This window comes from Nuphar pumila, chromosome 4, assembly GCF_984573655.1.
Source record: "Nuphar pumila chromosome 4, dmNupPumi1.hap1.1, whole genome shotgun sequence".
NCBI lineage: Eukaryota > Viridiplantae > Streptophyta > Magnoliopsida > Nymphaeales > Nymphaeaceae > Nuphar > Nuphar pumila.
In genome coordinates, this window is record NC_143252.1 from 109838630 (window position 1) to 109859687 (window position 21058).

Genomic DNA, 21058 nt, shown 5'->3' on the forward strand with positions numbered 1-21058 from the left:
ATTTCAAAACATCCTATTCCCTTAATCTCAAGAGGAGTGCCGTCGGCAGTCAAAACGTTTGAACCACTTGAGTTATGATATTGAGACAATAATTCTATGTTAGGGGTCATATGAAAAGATGCACCAAAATCAAGAAGCCAAAGAGGTTTACCTGGATCGGAAATGCTTACTGAAGAGACCGCAGCTCCAGCAGATGGGGAAGCTCCGTTAAGAAGTGGTTGAAGTGCCTCCACTAGCTGAGATAACGACATGCTTCCAATAGATGTTTCTTTTGTTTCTTGCTGGGCTTCAATAGTAGCAACCTTCTTTTCATAAGTCTTCTTTAACTTTGGGCAATGCGTCTTGATGTGCCCAGGTTCACGACAATAATAGCAAATTACTTCTTTTCTTTTCACCTTACTTCCGTATTTCTCATCATATGTTCTTCCAAAATGTGGAGGTTTATATGCACGAACATGATTCCCGGATCTTGAAACAGCTAAAACAGAGTCATCATCATTTTTTGAGATTCTTTTCTTCAGTCGGTTTTCTTTCATACTCAATTCTTCAATTGTGTCCTCAATAGAGGGAACCTTCCCTCGATGAAGAAGAGCGAACTTGGTTGTCTCAAATTCCGGTCTTAAACCATTAATAAATTGAAAAAAATGCTCCGCATTCATTTGATTTTGGTGAAACTTTATATCTTGTGGACAATGGCACTTTGGTTCAAGGAGAGCCAATTCTTCCCATAGCTCGGACAAGCTATTAAAGTATTCTCTAATACTTTTATCTCCTTGAATCATATTGTGAACCTTTTCTTGAAGATTACATATATGGGCAACATCTTTAAGAGAATACATTCTCTTGAGATAGTCCCAAACATTATTAGCGTATTCAAACTTCGCAAGGCTTGAACACTTCTTTATATCCACACTAGAAATGAGCCAAGACATAATCTTGGAGTGACCCATTCTCCATTCTTTCCACTTTTTCTCATAAGTGGAAACGGCTTTTAACTTTTTCTACCTCCGAAAGAGGTATTTCTTTTCCTTCTTCTTTAGTGAGCATTAGTTTAGGTTCCTCATCGGTTCCATCCACTAATCCCCATAGCCCATTTCCCCAAATAAGGTGCTTCGTGATAGAAGCCCATCTTACATAGTTTGAATCATTGAGTTTTATGGGCTTAATGGTGACATTATCATTGTCATCCATTTTACAAGCTTAGGAATGAAAGAAGGGGAGAAAAAGAAAAGAATAAGAAAAAAATACACCACCACAAGAAGCAAAAATATCTAGCCTTCCAAGCTTTCAAGGCTCCACACAACTACCCCTTCAAAGAGGCTTCTTTCTTTTGAAGAAAACTCGAATGGCACGCTTCCCAATGCACAAGGAGAACTCTGAACTGATTGCTTCTATCAACCGAGCTCTGATATCATGAAAGAATGTAGCAATCCCTAACAAGGATTGTTTCTTCAACACTCACAAAGAGGATTTACAAAATAAAGGCATTCACACAAAAGAGCTCACACTCGTACACAATACCCAAAAAAGGGTATACATAAAATGAAGAACAAGATTTCATAAACTTGGGAAAGAACTCCTACAAGAACAAAGAACAAAGAATACTTTACAAAAGGAAACAACCCCATATTTATAGAAGAAGGGGAGAGGAGCCACAAGGGAGTCATTGGACTCCCAACGGCTCTATTAGAGTTGTTGGGAGCCCAACGGCTCCCTTGGAGCTTCACCTTTTTGACTTGGACAAAAAGGCTTTTTTGACTAGTAAAAAAGGTGAAGCCTAAAGGTGTCCTAAAAATAGATTTTAAGTGAGTTCGAGTTGAGTTTAAACTAGAACTAAACTAAAAAAAAGAAAAACATTACAAGGGATTACATGAGCTATCTATGAGATTACATATGAGATATGAGTTGTTTATGAGATTACATATTTTAACAAGTAGAAGAATCAATTTCTAAATGCATTCTATTGTGTGACAATCAAAGTGCCATCAACATGTCATTTAATCCTATCTACAACAGTCGTGCCAAGCATATTGAAATTGATCAACATTTTGTAAGACAGAAGGTCGAAGAAAAAAAAATTGAACCAGAATTTGTTCGGACTGTTGATCAAGTTGCTGACTTGTTTATAAAGGGGCTTATTAAGGACAAATTTTGGATGTTAAAAGGCAAGTTGTTCATGGTTCAAAACCATGTACAACTTAAGGGAGGGTGAAAAGACGTCATTCACGACTGGGTTTGGATCTCAAGATCCAGACCCAACTCGGTTTCATTTTAACACATGCTCATTAATGACATACTGTAATTTTAACCTTTCATGTAATGGGTATTTTCGTACCCTAATAGTTGTATCAACATGTACTTAATGGTAAGCCATTACCGCAGACCCTAATTGGGTTTTCTGCAGCCACAGACGTCTCTCTCTCTCCTCTCTGCTTCTCTCCTTGTGATTGAATGGTAGAATACCATTTTCTAACAATATATATATATATACAACTTAACAACTAGATCCCTAGGAGTGTGAGCTTAGAAATAGAGCAAGGTGCATTGGGAAACTGATTCGAATTTTGGTCGTGACGGCCGTTTTCCGACAATCTGCAGAGCTAGTAGCTTTGTTATTGTGCGCAAGAGGCTAGTGGCGCCTTGGATCTCAATTCCGGAAAACTCACTTGTGTGTTGGGCATCAATTTTGGTCCACAGAGGCTTTAAGATACGTAGAAGGGACTGAGGAAGGAGCGCCAGTGTTGGGGCATTGTGCAGTGTTTTCCGACGAGTCGCGGTTGGAATGTTTTCTGCAGTTTCTGTGCAGTGTGGTTTTTTGCCAACTTTCGCACACGTATCTCGAGATCCATCTGTGCTCTAGGGATGAAATTTTGTGTGTTTGGTGTTTATAATACAAGAGTCTTTGTACCAATTTTCAGCTTTAAACTCGTATTTTGTGTTCTATGATCTTGTAAAGTCAGGCAAGAAATATAACGTGTATTGTATTGACAAGACAACTACTTGAGTTTGTAAAGTGTTCAATGAAATTGTATTTGGGTCATTTTGGGTTGTAACAAGTTGTATGCAGCTTGATTGAGTTATACAAGTCTCGCATGAGTGTATTTAAGGGTGAGTTGTTGATTTTGAAGAATTTGAAAGGCCAAACTCAAAGGAAGAACCGAGTTAGGCAATTCAGTTTACAAGCAACATAAGGCAACCGGCTTGCACACTCTTGTGAGGGTCACTTAGAGGCATCTTTGGGTGAACCTAGTGTGGGCCTATAAACACACACACACACACACACACTACCTGCACCCCTGCACCCAAGTTTTTTTAAAGTGTCACATTGCTGCATCCGCACCTATGTGACATAACTTCTAAAAAGTTATTGAAAATACTAGAATCACAAGCTGTTTTTTTAAGAGGAGAATCCTAGAATCACAAGATAACAAAGCAAAAGCATACAACATCACTACCTCAATTAGATGAATCATTTCGATATATTAGTTTAGATCTCAAAACAGCTGGCCCTAAAAAGTAAAAGTGACTCCAAATGTTCATAAGCAAGCTACATTCGACCTGATCCACTTACAAGCTTCAGGAATATTTTAAACCATATATTTGATATATGTTCTTTAGTTGATAGATATTTCTATCATTCTATCTATTCTATGCATATGTCTACCCCTAACTATTGATTTTTGTGAATAAAAAACAGAACCAATTTTCAAAGCTTATAATCAACACTGATTGTTAACTATAAGACAGTTAACATGCACCATTGCTAATGGATGTCAAAGGCCACATGAAATAGCCCTGATATGTAAAACAAGTAAAAAAAAAAGTAAAAAGAATGACATTCCAGTAACTAATTGTATTGTTCATAAATCAAACAAATATCAAATAGAAGAGGAACACATCCAACATTCTGACAAAAATGGACATTTTAAGAGAGGGATAATGAGTGTTAAATTTCAAATAAAAATCACATAACTATCTACAATTCAAGATTTTAAACCAGTCACTGTAAAACATACAACTTTGCCAACGGTTTACAGCCATAGCATTTATCTTCTTTATGTGCCCAATAGCATCGCGGTCATTGTCAGAAGGCCCTAGAGTGAAAATACATGCACCTGTCGTAGAGTCCCAAACCTGTTTCCAACTTCATGAGAATGAGAATTTGGGAAATGTGTCACATACTGCAACAACTACAAAGCTTCTACTTCCATTCAACTTATTCAACTTTCTGAACTTTTCAGAAAAAGAAGTACCTTCAATAAGTTAGAGCCACAGGAAACTACACTAGCACCCTCTACCGCATACTCAACTGCTTGAATCTGCTCCATTATTAAAATATTGTATCACAGTAAAGAATGAATTGGAAAGAGACAATCAGTTTTGTATAATGGAACAAGCTCACTACACACAAATATGAAGACCAACATAACATGAAATAAATTTTGCACAAACCTACAAACAACCATGTTTTTCTTTTTTTTGAGAGAGAGAGGAACTAAAAATGGATGCTTAAAATGTGAAACAGTTCAAACAAGTAAACGATTTCAAACCATCAAATATATTGCCCCTTAGGTCAATCTACACAAAGACTCATACCAAAAAGTCAAGCACAATCAAGTAAGCTTCTTATCAAATTTCTGTTTCTGATTATTTTTTGCCAACTTTTTCCTGAATAGGTTGATGGAAATAGCTCGAATGGCTACAAAAGAAAGCTGAAAACCCAAGGTTTTTGGCCCTTCTTTTCCAAGCAATTTCCAGCCATGGAAGTTGCAACAAATGGCATTCAATTGAATTATACGGACTACGGAGTAATCAACAACCAACCAATCTAATTTAACCTATCTGGTTGACGAATTGTCAGACATCAAGTTAAAATTTCGAAACTGAAAAAACATTAACAAGACCAAAAGTCTTTCTGCATTCAGCAAGTCCTTCAGAAACCACGGTGGTGGAAGCAGTAATTTGCATCATTAATGGTAGTTTAGAAAACTTAAAAAGTGAAACTCACTTTTTCAAAAGGATTAATCACATCCCAGAAGCACAAGTAATGCACAGCAATTGTACTTTGTTAATCAGTAAAAATATCCTTCCTGGTGGCAACTAAGCATCACCACAATATTTCACAAAGTGATAGATACAGACAAAAAGACTTGTGAACTGTTAACATGAACTGAAGCAGTAGAAGTCGAAGAACTTTCTGTGTCAATAAAACTTCTCAGAAATAGGTATGGTTATTCATATGCATGTGCATAACGATTGTGTGTGTTGGTTGTGGCAGCTCACTATATATGTATGACCAGTTAGAGCCTAAGTAGCAGTACATTATGTTGATTATGTGCTTACATGTCTTAGTTATGGTACATGGTTCACAAGATATGTAGAACTAGTTTGCTAGAAAGCCATGAAACAAGTGAATTTTGAATTCTGATAGAACTGCACTGCTATTTGGAACCCATGGTTTACAAATTATGAAGAGTCTGATTTGGTGGCTTCATAAGCTAGAAGATGTTATCTCAAAAGCCAAATAAAAAAGAAGACAACCAAGTCCAGAACAAAATGAAACCATGAAAAGTACATCTTCCAGAATATTCTCATGCCAACAAAGTAAAGATAGAGAATGACATGATATCTGAATCAGCATGAGAAAATGCAGGGATACCTGATGGTTATGACCAGACAATTCAGTTGCCTTTCCAGCAAGTAGATCATACAACAACAATTCATTGGGTGCCTGCAATATTCTCACTGGATGCAGATCATCAAAGTTTGCCAAATAACAAGATTGACAAATAGCAAATAATATGAATATGCTAAGATACAACATAGGCTCTAGTGCAAACAGAAGGTTGTCAAAAACCCACATCAGCCAACTTCAGGAACAGAATAAGTTCCAAGTTTGTTACCTTTAGGGGGGGGAAAAAAGACGAAAGAATAAGCAACGCTAACCTCATTAGAGCTACATACAATCTGAGGATGTCCACCAGGATGGAATCTCACATCCAGAACCTTCTGAACCCCTTGCTGAGAGACAATGAGATGCAAGTATTAAAAAAAAAAACTGATGGGGATATATCTACAGAGAACAATCATTGATAATGTAACTAAAGAACTATCATACAGTATTATAGTACATAATAGCACTAAAGCTGGCATCTTTGAGATGATAACCCTCAAAACCACATCACAGGGACACACTAATTGGAGTCATGTCTCCTGTGTCTTAGAGGACATAAGAAAACATGTGGACAACATCATCCAACACCATTTATAATTTTTTAATCATTTTTAGCATTTATTGTTCATAAAAATGTTTGTATAATGTCAAAGTTATAACTATTAAAAGTCAACTTTTATACATTAAGGGTGAGTGTTTGACGGAGGGACAAGTTTCTCCACAGGGAGAAACCTCTTTGGGGGGAAAAAGTCACATGGGCCCCCACTCGACTTTTTCCTCCCAGTTTTTTAGGAGATTAACTCCCCAAAAATGGCACAAAAGAGGAATGGCACAAAAGAGGGAGACAAAGTCGCACTTTTGATGGCATGTGTGGGCCCCACAGAAAACCGAAAGGTTTTCCTTGGGAGGAAACTTCTCCCACGCCATCAAACATGCCCTGAATGTTCAGGGAAATATGTGCCCTCATGGCCTGCTTTTCATAGAAAATAACATATTCTTGTATCGAATTCATATCACATTTGTCTCTATCTATATCCATGTTAGATAGCCCTCAATTACATGGAAGCATAATGCTTAGCATACATTCATCACCAATGTTGAACACCATCATCATCAGTTATAGACCAAAAATGGCGGTGCCAACCGCAGTTCATTACAGAGAATTTTTTTTATCTTAACTTGTTAGCAATAAGTCATTTCCTGTGTCATCAAATAGTTCATCCTACTAGCATAGAAACTCTACTGAACCAAATCCAGACATTTTCTGGAGATATAGGAAGGCCACGATATAAGGTTAGCAACAAGCCCAGGTTCAGCCTCTCATTTAAATACAAAAATGTTTTTGTGGTCCACATAATGCCATTTATGCAGCATCCTTTATTATCAATTTAGGACATGCGTGTCAGCAACCTCAAATCAGACCCCTCATATTGATCACTTGATCACAGATGGTGGAATCAATACCTAAGGAAAGAGTAGAGGCACTAGCGACAGCCAACAAGGAATATCGATGTGTATGGCGTACTGAAGTCACCAAACTTTTTACTCGTTTGAGATATTTGATTTGTTACATTTGAGCTTGACGTGATTTCACTCTTTGACCATGTGATCTAGAATTCACAATTAATGTCATGAAAGCTTACATAGTATTTCAACTCTATGCCTTGCTAGGATAATCTGTGATTGATTTGAATATCAATTTGCAACTTTTTTAACAAGCACTTTTTCAAAAAGTTCCTTACCTATCAGTTACAGAGCTAAATCAAATCAATCAAACTATGAATCAGACATACATCCACGCTACCAATGGGTTGTGCAACAGCCACACTCGAAGTATAGGCACACCAAGTAGGAATCCACGAGTAGTAAGATTTTCGCTCCAGCAACACAGCAGGCCCATGAAATTGCCTACCTAGTGAATTCCAACCTGTCAGTACATCAAACAATCAGGCCACATATTAGTCGTCGTCACATGTTATTGTTAAATTGTAATTCATAGGACAATGTATTTTCTATATATATTTTATATATATATAAGAAGATACATATACATATATATATTTCATATATATGTACATGTATCCATCTACTTATATATATATAAAATATATATTTCTTTCTTGTATTAGCTGTAGGGGTATTTTAGTCATTTTTACATTTTACGCATATTCATGTTTTTTAATATGATTGTAATTCCTCCTTTTTATTTTTTATTTTTTCTTATTTTTGTAATTTTTTTATTTCTTATTTTTGTTCTTTTATGTAATATTTTTGTACACAGTCAGTCGCTCACTGTTGTACACAGTTTAAAAGGTAGACGTTGGGCTGATTTCCAATGTCTCTAATAAAAGCCGTTGGGAATAGCCCAACGACTCTTTTAAGTGTGCTTATAAATAAGGGCTATGTGAGCCCATTGAATGTAAGTATTAGAGTAAGGAGTTGTCTCCTTAAGCTTATAAACCCCGTACATTTATTGCACTTCTTTTGTACTTGAAGTATCAAGTTATTTGAAAACTTGATTGTTTGCAAGGATTCTTCAGATGGTATCAGAGCAAGGTTGGAGAAAGAAAAATCGTGTGGATTCTCACTTTTTTGGGTGCCTCGAAAAACGTGCTTTCAGTTTTTTTGGTGATTGGAGTGGATCCGCTTGTTCATCCAATATTTTAGAAGACTCTTCTATCAAGAAAGGTTTAAAAATCCTTTGTGGTACGTATTCTTTTTCATCATCTCTCCTCTCTAACGGGTGAAAAAGACTCATTTTTCTTTCGGTTTCAAACTCAATGGGTCCAACTATCATGTTTGGGCCGAAAACATGGAGGCTCGTATTAAAGAGAAAGGGCTTTGGGGCTATATCTAGGGCTCGATTCCCTAACCAGAGCCAAAGATAACCTTGATGGAGAAAGGAGAAATAAAAATCCTTGAAGGCGAAGAAAGAGCCAAGGCTCTTGAAGACTGCACCAAAAAGCATAAAGAATGGGAGATAGAATTTTAAAATCCTCTCATAGATTTTCTCATCCGTAGAAACAAGAATTAACGTCAATATTATCAAGTTTAAAAAGGTTTCTCAAGAGTGGGAGTACCTTGAGAAGATGTACACCTCTAGGTACTTGTCCCATAAATATTACCTCCAAAAGAGGACGCCAACTCTTAATTAAGGAAAGATGACTATAAGGGAGTATTTTGCCGAACTCTCTTCTATTTGGGATGAGTTTGCTATGCTCGAACCCAAGTGGAGTGGAGAAGCCAAAGAGCTTCGTCATAAATAATTGAAAAAAGATAGATTTTTTAATTTTTTGAATGGGCTTAGGCCTGAATTCGAAAAATCCGGTCTTCTCTTTTATCCGCCTTCACTTCCCCCTCTCTTGAAGATGTAATTACTAAACTAAGTGGGGAAGAGACTCGTATGGGTATAAGCAAGAACAACCCAAGTGTTCTAGCTACACCTTCCAATAATGAAGAAAATGAAGGAGTTAATGTCGTCTCAAGACCGGGGAGCAACTTAAGGACCTACAAGTCTCCTGACTTAAAGAATCAAAACTCAAGTGGTCAAGAAGGGAAGAAGGATTATATCAAGCTTTTATGTCATTTTTGTAATAAATCGGGGCATATCAAGCCTATTTGCCCAAAGTGGAAAAAGTTACTTGCCATGGCTACTACATCCCAACCTTAAAAGGAAGTTATGTCACATGGGTGCGGGTGCGGGTGCGGCGCAATTTCAAAAATTTTGGACACGGGGACTCGGCTATATATATATATATATATATATATATATATATATATATATATATATATATATATATATATATATATATATATATAATTCTAGTAAACAATTAAAATTAAGCTAAACACATCTATGAGCCATGGTTAAAGGAAAAAAAACTTGAAACTATGACCTTGTGAAATGGTCCAATTTTTTAAATGACTCATTTACTATAGCATTCACATCTTTGTGATCTGTTCAGTTTTGACATTCAAATGTTTAAACTTTATACGTTAACAGTTGCACAGACTGTGCAATACAGTCTGTGCAATGTAGTCTGTGACTGTGCAGACTGTGCACAGTCACAGACTGTGTGCAATGACTGTGCAACTGCATTGCACAGTCTGGTTATATATTTTTTTTTAAAAAAGATATATAAAAAATGATTTTTTTGTTTTTTTTCCTAAAAATGAACATTTTTGGACTCGGTCAAAGTTGACCGAGTCCGGGCCGAGTCCGAAGCTGCACTCATGTCAGGGCGTGTCGACTCGGGTGCGGTGCCTCCCTAGCCGAGTCCGTGTGACACAGAAAGGAAGAGTGCTCGTCATCTTCAAATAGAGCTCTCTCATTGCAACAAACCGTGGATGCACTTCAACCTCTTCTAAAAGAGGCTATTTTCGGAGATGCCATGTCAACCTCTTCTCCTCCAGGTAAGACCTCTTGGCTTTTAGATTGGAGTGCTTCTTTTCACATGACCCCAAGTTTTAGTTTTTTTTCTGAATACTCAAAAAATCCCTCTCTATCTTTTGTTTCAACCGCGGATGAAATATCTCATGAAGTAAAAGGAATAGGAAATTTTGAAAAACAAGGGTTCTTTATTCCAAAAATTAGATTTATACCCAAATTAAACTTAAATTTGTTTTTCGTTTATCAACTCTCGGATTATGAGTGTGATATAAAGTTTTCATCTCACAAATGTTGGATACAGGATCGTCGGTCCGGGAGATTGATTGGGGAAGGATCTAGGAAGGACGATCTATACTATGTTGATTCCCTTCAAATTCCAAAAAACTCATTTTGTAATGTTGTCCAACAAAAGGATATTAATGTGTGGCACTAGAGACTTGGACATCCAAATATTGCAAAAAAATCTTATTTACCTTTTGTTAAAAGTTTATGTAAAAGTTTAGAGACTTGGACATCCAAATAAGATGAGAGAGAATCGTTTACGGTGGTTTGGACATATTTGACGAAGGCCTAATGATGCTCCAGTTAGAAGGATGGAGAAATGGGAAAATATATTAGTTAAAAGAGCTCGGGGTAGGCCTAGGAAGACATGGATGGAGGTGATAGGAAAGGATATGAATGCTTTGTACCTCACCGAGGACATGGCATTGGATAGAAATGAATGGAGGAGAAGGATTCATGTGGAAGACCCAAAATGATTTTCTTTGTTGGTTCATATCGCCGACCCCAATTGTTTTGGGATGAAGGCGTGGTTGTTGTTGTTGTTGTAAAAAGTTTATGTAAAAGTGATTTCACTTGTAACGACTGTATTCTTGGGAAAATGAAAAAGTTGCCTTTTTGTCAAAGATTTATGTTTACAACAAGACCTTTTAAAATTATTCAATCGGATGTATGGGGACCGACACCCGTCCTATCAAAAAGAGGCTTTGCATATTATGTCATTTTGTTGACGACTACACGAGATATTATTGGATTTATTTTCTTAAACACAAATATGAAGTTTTCTCAATTTTTAAAACCTATCATAAGATGATTAAAAATCAATTTAATGGAAATCTAAAAAATTTTAGAACTGACTCTAGTGGAGAATACCTTTCAAGTGAATTAAAAAATTATCTTGAAAGTCATGGTATTCTTCATCAAAGATCTTGTCTGAAAACCCCTCAACAAAATGGATTAGCCGAAAGAAAACATAGACATATAATAGAGACAACTCGAACATTACTTGTTTTTCAAAACATCCCAAAAGGTTTTTGGGCTGAAGCGGCTTCAACATCTGTCTATCTGATAAATCGGCTACCTTCTAAAAACTTGAACAATATCTCGCATTTTGAAAAATTGTATACCAAAGAACCCGACTATAGTCGGTTGAGAATTTTCGGTTGTAAATGTTTCGTTATTACTGACAAGAACGACAAGCTTTCACCAAAAGCCATTGCCTGCGCTTTTCTTAGATAATCTGAAACCCAAAAAGGGTTTCGTTGTTATGATATTAAGAATGATAAGCTATATGTTTTCTGAAAAATGTTAATGGTTTTGAAAGGAGTGAACCCTTTGAAGAAAACATGGATTACTCTTTTTTATTTGAAATGTTGGCACATGATGATGATAGTGATAACAATTTCATTCATAATGACGTCAATGATAAAGAAGATGGCTCTTCCCATCCACCTATCTCCCAACATAGAAATGAAGGAGCATTGAGAGATCCTATAACATATACCCATAGAGATAGAAAAAGTTTTAGGAGTGCAATTGAAAAATTCAGTGAACCTAGTGGGTCCAATTCAACAAATGATGAAAACCTACGAAGAACTGAGAGAAGTAGAAAGATATCTTCTAGGTTTATTTCATATGATTTGTTTACTCCTAAACATAGAGCCTGCCTTAGCGTCATTCATTCCTATATAGAACCCAGAAACTTCGAAGAAGCCAAAAAGAATGATGAATGACTGAAAGCAATGGAACGTGAGTTTTCAGCTCTCAACAGGGCAAAGACTTGGGAGTTCCAAAATCTTCCTAAGGGTAAGAAAGCAATAAGGTCTAGACGGGTATTTAAGGTAAAAACTAAGAGCGATGGATCTCTTGAAAGATATAAAACTCGATTAGTTGCAAAGGGATATAGTCAAAAATACGGGATTGACTATGAAGAAACTTTTGCCCCGGTAGCTCAAATGGTCATTGTCCGATGTCTCATTACTGTTGCCTCAATCAACAAATGAAACATCTATCAAATGGATGTTAAAAACGTCTTCCTTAATGGTGATCTGAATGAAGAGGTATATATGGATGCTCCACCAGGAATGGAGACTCCCAAAAGGAAAGTGCTTCGCCTTGGAAAAGCACTTTATGGTTTAAAACAAGCCCCCAAGGCTTAGTAATGATAGATTTAACTCTGTAATGTTAGAAAATGGTTTTTCTTCCTGTTTCACTGACATTGCGTTATTTGTTAGAAAAAACAATACAGAGATTGTCATTTTGCTCTTATATGTGGATGATATCCTTATAACCGGAAATGATTCTAAAGGGGTTAAAAGCATAAAATCAATTTTGAATGATAGGTTTGAAATGTCTGATTTGGGATTTCTAACTTATTTTTTGGGTATTGAAGTAGCATACTCTCATAGAGGGTATTTTTTATCTCAAACTAAGTTTGCCTATGATATTATTGACAGGTCAAGTATTACGGATGATAAGATTTGTGCAACTTCTGCTATAGTAGGAGCCAAAATGAAGATTGATGATGGTATTCCTCTCTCCGATCCCACCCTCTACGGATCTTTGATGTATCTGAGTATTACTAGACAATATATCTCTCATGCAGTTCATACTGCAAGTCAGTTCCAACATGCACCAATATCAGTTCACATGAGTGTCATCTTGCGGATTGTGAGATACATAAAGGGCACACTAAACAAGAGAGTATTTTTATCATCTTCTTCTGAATTAAAATTAATTGCTTATATTGACTCTAACTGGGAAGGTGATCCAAATAACCGTCACTCCACCACTGGTTTTTGTGTATTTTTAGGAGACTCGCTGATTTCATGGAGATGTAAGAAACAGCAAAAAGTGTCTCTATCCTCAACAGAAGCTGAATATCGTGCAATGGCTACTACTACCATGGAAATTGTATTGTATGGATTCATCAGCTATTAGAAAACATGGGGATCTCAATAGAAAGGCCCACCAAGCTAAACTGTGATAACAAAAGTGCAATATACATTGCCAAAAATCATACTTTTCATGAGCAGACTAAACACATTGAGATGGACTGTCACTATGTTCGGGAAACGTATCTGAAAGGACTTATAGATCTTCCATATGTAACTTCAGAATATCAGTTGGCAGATTTCTTCATCAAAGTTTTGTCTGCTCCGTGGTTCAATTTCCTCGGCAAACTTTCGGTCATCTTGCCCTAAGTTTGAGGGTGTTAAATTGTAATTCATAAGACAATATATTTTCTATATATATTTTATATATATAAAAGAAGATACATATACATATATATATTTCATATATATGTACGTGTATCCATCTACTTATATATATATAATATATATTTCTTTCTTGTATTAGCTATAGGGGTATGTTAGTCATTTCTACATTTTACGCATATTGATGTTTTTGAATATGATTGTAATTCCTCTTTTTTATTTTTTCTTATTTTTGTAATTTTTTTCATTTCTTATTTTTATTATTTTATGTAATACCGATGGATGACTGTTTCAAATATTTGGGATCTATCATTCAAAAGTATGGAGAAATTGATGGAGATGTAAATCATAGGATAAAGGTTGGGTGGATGAGATGGAAAAGTGCAACTGGAGTGTTGTGCAATCGTAGAATGTCATTGCGGTTGAAGGAAAAGAATTAGGCCCGCTTTACTATATGGTACAGAATGTTGGACTGCCAAGAGACATCATATTCAAAAAATGAGTGTAGTTGAGATGCATATGCTTAGATGGATGTGTGGAAATACAATAAAAGATAAGATTCGAAACGAGGAGATACGTAAGAAGGTAGGCATTGCATCCATTGAAAATAAGATGAGAGAGAATCGTTTACAGTGGTTTGGACATATTCGGCGAAGACCTAATGATGCTCCAGTTAGAAGGATGGAGAAATGAGAAAATATATTAGTTAAAAGAGGTCGGGGTAGGCCTAAGAAGACTTGGATGGAGATGATAGGAAAGGATATGAATGCTTTGAACCTCACCGAGGACATGGCATTGGATAGAAATGATTGGAGGAGAAGGATTCATGTGGAAGACCCAGAATGATTTTCTTTTTTGGTTCATATCACCGACCCAAATTGTTTTGGGATGAAGTTGTAGTTGTAGTTGTAGTTGTAGTTGTAGTCAGTGGCTCACCGTGTACAGTGTACAACAGGCTGACTGTTGTACACAGTTTAAAAGGTAGACGGTCGGCTGATTCCCAATGTCTCTAATAAGAGCCGTTGGGAATAGCCCAACAACTCTTTAAGTGTTCTTATAAATAAGGGCTATGTGAGCCCATTGAATGTAAGTATTAGAGTAAGGAGTTGTCTCCTTAAGCTTATAAACACTGTGCATTTATTGCACTTCTTGTGTAGTGTAAAGCTTATAAACATTGTGCATTTATTGCACTTCTTTTGTATTTGAAGTATTAAGTTATTTGAAAACTTGATTGTTTGCAAGGATTCTTTACAGTTATCGACAGTTAAAAGTTGTCAACTCATCAAAACATTTTTACAACTATTGCAATGTATCTTAATGCAAACAAATAAGCGAAAGAAAAAACCTTTAAGATAGGGTATCCATTTCTCCCTTTGCCTTCCAACATAACCGCATCGTGAAATTGTCAGCGGCCAACTAAAACCCCTTTCTCTTCCTTGCAAACACATGACTATGTTCCTTCGACAATCTTCTGAGAGAGCCAGATGCTTCCTGGATGATAGCTGACATGACAAGGAGCAAGGCTCAGCATCAAGTACCTTTCCTTCACAACTTGATTTTGAAGGGTAACCTGAAAAAGTATCTACATGGGAAAGCAATAAAAGAAAAGCCATTATCTCCAAACAGATAAAATGATTGAAAACATATGCAGTACTGACGGCTAAATATACTTTAAAAGAGGCCACAAGCACCGAGTTTGAGAATTCAGAAATTAAAATTTAGTAGACCCCAAAATCCAATTTTACAAGGTCTCAAATCTGCTAACAGTCTTTTCATCTATTGCTAATTTCACCAAAACTACAAGCACCATAAAATTATGAGAATTGAACCTCACAAAATATAAGCCAGTCCATAAATACATGACGAACATAGCCATTCATGATAAAATAAAAACTGATAAACTTCTAATTTGGTATGCCCAGCTCTTCCCATATATCTGCTCTGCAGTTTCCAGTCTCATCCTGATTCTTTTGCAATCTCCAACTAGAATGAAGCTTGAACTAACTGGAATCAATAGGTTGCAGAAGAAAGGTTCGTATTTGAGACATTTGGCCTGAATAATCATTCTATTAAGTGAAGAATTAAGTGCCATCACCTGGTACATACATCACTACATTCAATGAACAAAGCTGTCTCACAATGCAAACCATCAAATTTATGAAACCAGCCAAACAAAAATACATATCATCAGGGAGGATTACACAAAGAGAGGATGACAGGTAATTTTTTAAGAAGCCAATGAAACAAAATATCAATGCAGTTAAACAAGTATATAAATTAGGTAACAGGTGGAAAGTATCCTTTTGAAATTTTCAACAAGTGCTGCATCATGCAACACTTAGTTAGCCAGGTAATCTGGTGAGAAATGAAAATACACCCCTTTAAACAAGTATACAAACAGGTAAAAGATAAAAATAATCTTATTAATGTCCCACCAAGTGCTGCATCATGCAACAGATTGCTGATCAGAGAAACTGGTGATGAATATATTGTAGGAAATGGAATGAGTTACACATTGGTTGGAGTTCTATCAACTATATCAACAGCTTCTAAACTATGAGATATGTATTTACAATGCTGTGGGATTGTGTTCTCCAAAGTCCAAACTACCAGCACCATACTAGTATAATAAGCTTGTCTTCCAGATGGTACAACAGATATAGCACCAACATTCAAATAAATGATAGGTTGGTGGCTAAAAAGAGGTTATAGCAAATTATGATTTAAAAAATCAAGTACAACCCTGCTATAGCAATGACACTGTCCTCACTGACCTGCAGACAGCATACATACATACATACATATATATAGGTGAAAAATGCCTGAAAGTCTCAATCAAATAGCATTGCTAAAACATATATGAAGTTTTAATAACAAACAAACACAACTAAAACATCATTTTGATATCTCATCTAAGTCACATATAAAAGTAGAAATGTGCAGTAACTTCTGTGGGAAGGAAAAAGATGATAGGGCATGCAATGAGAAGTCACAACAAAGTGAAACTGCCAGACTACATGATTAACCTATGACATGCATTTAATACCATAAAATCATTCCATAAATTTTGAGTGCATATAACAGCGTCTTCTATGTTCAAATGGATTGACTAAAATATCAGTTACATTTCAAAGGACCTAAAATATATGCAAAGGTCTGAAAAATACCAGCATACCAGAAAACATAAAAAAATACCAAAATGACCTTCAATGGTAATGACATGCAAGATGCAGCTCAAATTGTACAAAATAACCATGATATCCAGTTTTAGTGGAGATGATCCATATTGTACTCAGTTGACAGACACTTGCTAGCCTGCCAGAAGATTTTAGCCACAAAATTCAACACAGTAACTTGCAGATTGGTCCAGCAGTTATTATAGATGATGTTTCACTGAGCAGACCAGCAAGTTGTCTACCAATTTGTGGAGGAAAAAAAATATCTGGCATATAGCAATCTTTATACAATAGGATATAAAACGCGCTTAGATTTCTAAAAATCTGCATCCAGGTGATTCATACTAAATTCCCATGCAATGTGCCCGCAAAAGGTATTTTGTGTTCAGTTCAAAAAATGTACAAAATTTATATTCCTGAGGATGTGGTCTTTATGTGCTGTCTTGGATGTATTTGGATTTTCCTGAAATTTCAAGGGAAAACCAGCAAATCTTCTCTGCCAGATCCTAAGATGACAGCACCATGATTTTTCTTTTACAGCACCATAACATTTTTTCAGTAATCAACAAACTATGCACACTTCTTTAACTGTCCATTGGGACTCATTTAGCAACTCAATTAGATTGTTTGATGTCCAGGATGAGTGAAACAGTCCCACATTAAGCAGGATTTATATCACAACTCAATATTCAAAAACCAAGCCATACATTATGAGGTAAACATGCCTACCAGCAGATGCCTCGCAGTAAGACCATGCTGTTGCTGGGGTTACTACAGTGAAATCTTTAGATCTCCTTCTTTTCCAACCAGTCTTTGAATCTAATGGAGTTTGTGGACTTGGATGTCCAGAAAACGACAAGTTCCCAGTGTCTAGGCTGTGAGGTGTGTCCCCAGACTTAGTCCTATTCATCCCATCACCTGCATCTACAAAGACAAAAACAGTAAAATACCTTTAAAAAGGCTATCTTATAATCAAAGAAATTGTCATACTTCTCCAAGTCAACACTAACCCTTGCATTTTGAGAGAATACTTATCAGTCGGCTCTGTAGTTCAGATAAACTACAAACAAGATATGCACGCAAGTTAATTTAGGACATGCATCTATAAAAACTAAAATATAATGAAAACATAAATTACTTACAGCTGATATCTAAGAAAGGCTTTCTCTCTGTCCAATAAAGGTTCCTTCAAAGGTCCCCTCAACCCGTTTGTCAATGGCCTGCCTGCAGAAAAGAACAAACATGAACCCGGGTCCTTAAGACCTGCTATAACATAGCCACAGATTCAATCTAGAAAAACCATTCATCAAAGTTAGTATCAGCATGGCTGACAAAAAAGACGGCTTCTAAACTAAAGAGTTTTACATTGTGAATGGAAAAGAAAGCAAAAGGACATTCAGCTGGATTGGACCTTTACATTATTTCTTGATGTCATAATTTGCCCATGAGCAGTTAATGTTTACAGGATACTTCAACGCAAACACAAGACATTTCCCAAAATCCTACAACAGAAATTGCTACCATATTTTTGTCATTGTAGCAGAACTCACTAGAGACATGTCCGTGAAACAATCTTTGTTTGACGCACCTATGAAACAATCTTTAGGCATCACACCTTAGAAAAGGAAGTTTCGTTATTTTAGAAAAAGAAATTTAGTAACTTTCATGACAAAACATTGGCAATCAGAACAGCATGAAGGTATGCATTTTAAGAACATTCATACCCATAGATACCCAGATTTCGACGACTCAAAAAGTCAACAATGATGAAGAGAAAAAAAATGTGAAGTGCTTAAAGTTCTGTAGTTGCCAAATCCCTACAGGTATGCAAAAACATCAAGCAACCCCTAGTTGGAGATGATATTGAGGACCCATTTTTCTGATGTAATTTTCATGGGAAAATTGATGCAGCCCACAATGGAGGAAGGATGAAACAAATGGCCCACCGTGAATCGGTGTGGCTGAACTTCTTTATTAAACTCACAAATGTTTCAATAAGCAAGGGAAAATCAATAAACAGTAAAGAATGTAAAGGAACACAGTAAGCAAGTAAATAAAGGAATAGGAATAGGAAAATGCAAAAGGCAAAAGGCGGCTGGAGTTTCAATCTTCTCTGCCTCCACGCAACCCTAGGCAGGGCCTTTAAAGGTTGTTTACTGGACCCGGGTCGTGGGTCCAGATTTGGATCCGATCCACGATCTGGGCCAGCCTCTATCTGCAGCTGGTTCTGGGGCATGCGAACTCCACCACGCCTGACGTAGGTGCGCAGGGGTACCTCCCTGCGTCGTGGCTCCATCCCTGCAAGTGAGTAATATGCGCGGGGTCCTTCATCTGCCCTTTGTGGCGGATCGGGTGGCACGATGGACCCAATCGGGTCCTGCCCTACATCATTCTCCCCTGGTTGGGAAGAAGTCGGCTCTGTCGACTTGTTGTTGCCACAGTAAGCATATAGATCAGCCACGTTGAAAATAGGGAAAATATGTCAATCATCGGGCAGCTCAAGGAGGTAAGCATTCGAACCCAATCGCTGAAGGATCCTAAAAGGGCCATACTTCTTAGGACTTAATTTGCTATAGGTGCCTACAGGAAAACGCTCTGGACGCAGATACACTCAGACAAGTTGACCGACCTCGAAATGGACATCACGACAACCCTGATCTACGAAAGCTTTGTAGGTCTCGTAGCTTTCAACAAGTTTGGCCTGAACTTGTCTGTGAACGTCACGCATATATTCAACGGCATCAAAGGCATCCGGAGCTGGAGCTGAGAGATCTGACACAGGGGCTAGGTCAACGACATGGGTGGGAGACCGACCATACACTACCTGGAACAGAGATTTACCAGTAGAACGGTTAATGGAGTTGTTATAGGCGAACTCGGCTTGGGGCAATACGAGATCCCAAGTTTTGACATTTTCGCCCACTAAGCTCCGTAACAAATTTCCTAAGGTGCGGTTCACAACTTCGGTTTGGCCATCAGTCTGGGGTGATACGCACTACTGAACTGAAGCTTAGTTTTCAACAGGGCCCATAACGATTTCCAAAAGTGGCTCATAAAACGCGTGTCGCGATCGGAAGTGATTGTGTGAGGTAGACCGTGGAAACGGGCAACGTCCTTGAAATAATATGAGGCGACTAAAGAGGCATCGGTGGTGCGCTTGCACGGAACAAAGATAGCCATTTTGGAGAACCGGTCAACAACTACTAAAATTGAATCAAAACAACGTGGTGTGCGGGGAAGGCCCACGATAAAATCCATGGATACATACTCCCACGGCCGTTCAGGAATGGGTAACGGGGATACAGACCACTATTCTGACGATGACCCTTGGACACTTGACACACATGACAGCCTTGGATGAACTTGACAACATCTTTGCGCATTTTGGGCCAAAAGTATCGTTCATCTAAGAGAGCGAACGTCTTATCATGCCCAAAATGCCCTGCTAACCCTCCTTCATGTAATTCAGAAATCAACTGAAGTCTAAGGGAGAAATTGGGCACACATAATTGGTTACCACGGAAGAGGTAACCATTATGAATACAAAAACGGGGGTCGAGGGTGTGATCTAAAGAGGTGCACCCTTCCCAGACTTTGTGAAAATCAGGGTCCGTAGGGTATAACTCTTTGCATTGTTCAAAACCAATGACCTGCACTGACATAGTCATCAGAAGGCTGTTCTTCCTACTAAGAGCGTCAGCCACCTTGTTCAGGGTACCAGATTGATGCCGAAGCGAAAAGGTGTACTCTTGCAAGAAGCTGACCCACTTGGCATGACGAGCACTCAACTTCTTTTGACTGTTCAGATACTTCAAAGCCTCATGGTCTGTGTACAAGACAAATTCCTTATAAATGAGATAATGTCTCCAATAACAAAGGGCTTGTACAACGGCATAGAACTCAACATCGTAAGTGGAGTATTGGCACCTGGCCTGAGTCAGCTTCTCACTAAAGAAGGCAACGGGCCTACGATTCTGACTCAAGACGGCGCTAATCCCCACTTTAGAGGCATCACATTCAACCTCAAAGACTGCATTAAAATCTGGGAGAGCTAAGACAGGAGCACTGTCATTTTGTCTTTGATGATCGTAAAGGCTTTGCTAGCCGCGGGCGTCCAATGAAAACTAGTACCTTTTAGGCACTCCATGATGGGGACCATAAGGGTACTAAAATTTCTCACGAAACATCGGTAAAAAGTGGCTAACCCGTGGAAACTACGGATCTCTCCTATAGTCTTTGGGGTAGGCCAATCGACAATCGCGTGGACTTTTGCGGGGTCGGCCTTGACGCCATCAGATGACACAATAAACCCTAAGAACAC

General features: G+C 37.5%; 1 protein-coding gene across 4 annotated transcripts in view; it reads right to left on the minus strand.

Annotated features, from left to right (window-relative positions):
- Positions 1 to 21058, minus strand: part of LOC149840529 (uncharacterized) — a 76542-nt gene that overhangs the window by 46594 nt on the left and 8890 nt on the right. For 2 of the 4 annotated variants that reach the window (XM_090003189.1, XM_090003188.1), the window contains exons 4-12: positions 17880 to 17961; positions 17748 to 17797; positions 17467 to 17661; positions 14907 to 15143; positions 7468 to 7601; positions 5947 to 6021; positions 5660 to 5731; positions 4254 to 4319; positions 4017 to 4134 (exon numbers count right to left, since the gene is read on the minus strand). In XM_090003189.1, coding sequence (XP_089859315.1) covers positions 4017 to 4134; positions 4254 to 4319; positions 5660 to 5731; positions 5947 to 6021; positions 7468 to 7601; positions 14907 to 15143; positions 17467 to 17661; positions 17748 to 17797; positions 17880 to 17961 — 1029 coding nt within the window. The remainder of the gene's footprint in view (positions 1 to 4016; positions 4135 to 4253; positions 4320 to 5659; positions 5732 to 5946; positions 6022 to 7467; positions 7602 to 14906; positions 15144 to 17466; positions 17662 to 17747; positions 17798 to 17879; positions 17962 to 21058) is intronic. The other 2 variants (XM_090003190.1, XM_090003191.1) reach the window with 2 other exon arrangements.